Source organism: Suricata suricatta, chromosome X, assembly GCF_006229205.1.
Source record: "Suricata suricatta isolate VVHF042 chromosome X, meerkat_22Aug2017_6uvM2_HiC, whole genome shotgun sequence".
NCBI lineage: Eukaryota > Metazoa > Chordata > Mammalia > Carnivora > Herpestidae > Suricata > Suricata suricatta.
Window position 1 is genome coordinate 36,002,853 of NC_043717.1, and position 1,732 is coordinate 36,004,584.

The following is a 1,732-nucleotide window of genomic DNA, read 5'->3' on the forward strand; positions in this document are numbered from 1 at the left end:
ACCTTAGCCAGCCATTGACCTTCACTTTTAAAGTGCCGGTCCCACTCAGTCAGTGATAGTTGCGTTCTTAATTTTCTCGCTAACTTGCTTGGATTTGGGTCAAGCAGCTGAGCTCTGAGCAACCCCACAGTGCATCAAGAATCGCCAAGTACCAGATCCTACTTCACCCCGCCCCCTCCCTCGGGAGGGCACGCGCGCGGCTGCGCAGACCTCACCCTGGCCCCTCGTGACGTCACAAAAGAGCCAACGCGGGTGGGCGCGGCCGTTACCCTGCCATCCAAGTCCGCTTCCTGAGCCCACCGGGCCCGGTCCACTTTAGTCAAGGCGTGAGAGTGACAGCACAAGGCTGAAACTCTCACGCGGCCACCGCTCCATCCTTCGGTGGCGCCGCCCGACTCTCGGGGCAGGCGAGGTAGGCGGGGCCAGGCTGCGGTAGCGCCGGGTCTCCCCGCCACCTAGTGGGCTGGGCCCCTCACCCCCCGGGCAGGCCCGGGAGAGCGCCGGTTCCAGACAGCGAGGACTGGCGAGGCGCGGGCTCGTTGGGGAGAAGAGAGCAGAACACCGCCTCCCTCCCCACGCGCTCCACCACCATGAGCGTACACAACTCATCCGCTTCCCAAAGCAGCCGAGGTAGTGGGGGGGGCCGTGAGGTGCAGGGCAACGCTGCCCAGACCTCCAACCCGGCCTCCAACCGGGGCGCGGCCACATCTTCCTCGTCGGGGTCGAGCCTCTATTCCGAGTGGCGGACCGTGGCCAATTCGTTTGCCAGCTTCGGGTGGAACGCACTCACAACTAACGCCGGATACGAGAGCAGCTCCAGCACGCCCTCCCCACTCGACTCCAGTGTTACGCTGAGGACCGACGCGGACTCTAACATTGGCTACTGGAGCTCTGACGCCCACGGCCAGAACCATCAGATCCCGGTGTCTGCCACCCGATTGAGCGCCGCCGAGGGGGCCGCCCTAGCATCCAACCTGGACGCCAGCAACCTCGGGGGATCGCTACCAGCACCTGCCCCGCCCTCAGACTCCACGAGAGTGTCGGTATCTGAGACCACTCTGCCCGCAGGGCGCGGCTACCCCCGAGTATCCGTACCAGGACCTCCTACAACCAATAACTCTTCCCCGGAGTCGATGCAAGGGTTCGTCCCCCCCGTGACACCTGACTTCCTCAGGGTATCGACCCCTGCACCTTCTCCACCCAGTAACACTCCCCGAGAGTACGTACAAAGGTCGGCCCCGCCCTCAGTGCAAAGCTCCTTCCGGAGTTCGGTGCAGGGACCTACCACACCTAACTACCCTCTAGTGTCACAGCTAGGGTCCGTGCGGTTCTCAGTAACCGGCTTTCCCCGAGTATTAGTAAACGGATTCGCCCAGCTCTCGGACTCCTCCCCGGAGTCGTTGCAAGGGTCCGCACCGCCCTCCATGTTCATCACCCCCCGGGGTTCGCTGCAAGGACAGGCCCCGCACTCCGACATCTCCCGAGCGTCGGTGCAAGAGTCCGCCCGGCCCTCAGTGCCCGGCTCCCCCCGGGGTTCGCAGCAAGGACGGGTCCCGCGTTCGGACTCCTCCCGAGTGTTGGTGCAAGAGACCGCCCCGCCTTCAGTGTTCAGCACCCCCCGGGGTTCGCTGCAAGGACAGGCCTCGCGCTCGGACTCCCGAGTGTCGGTGCAAGAGTCCGCCCAGCCTTCAGTGCCCGGCTCGCCCCGGGGTTCGCTGCAAGGACCGGCCTC

At 65.0% G+C, this 1,732-nt stretch overlaps 1 protein-coding gene across 1 annotated transcript in view; it reads left to right on the plus strand.

The window, feature by feature from the left end:
* Positions 1-326: 326 nt before the first annotated feature.
* Positions 327-1,732, plus strand: part of LOC115283831 (amine oxidase [flavin-containing] A) — a 74,365-nt gene continuing 72,959 nt past the window's right edge. Inside the window, exon 1 of the mRNA XM_029930254.1 lies at positions 327-1,533. Coding sequence (XP_029786114.1) covers positions 591-1,533 — 943 coding nt within the window. The 5' untranslated portion in view covers positions 327-590. The remainder of the gene's footprint in view (positions 1,534-1,732) is intronic.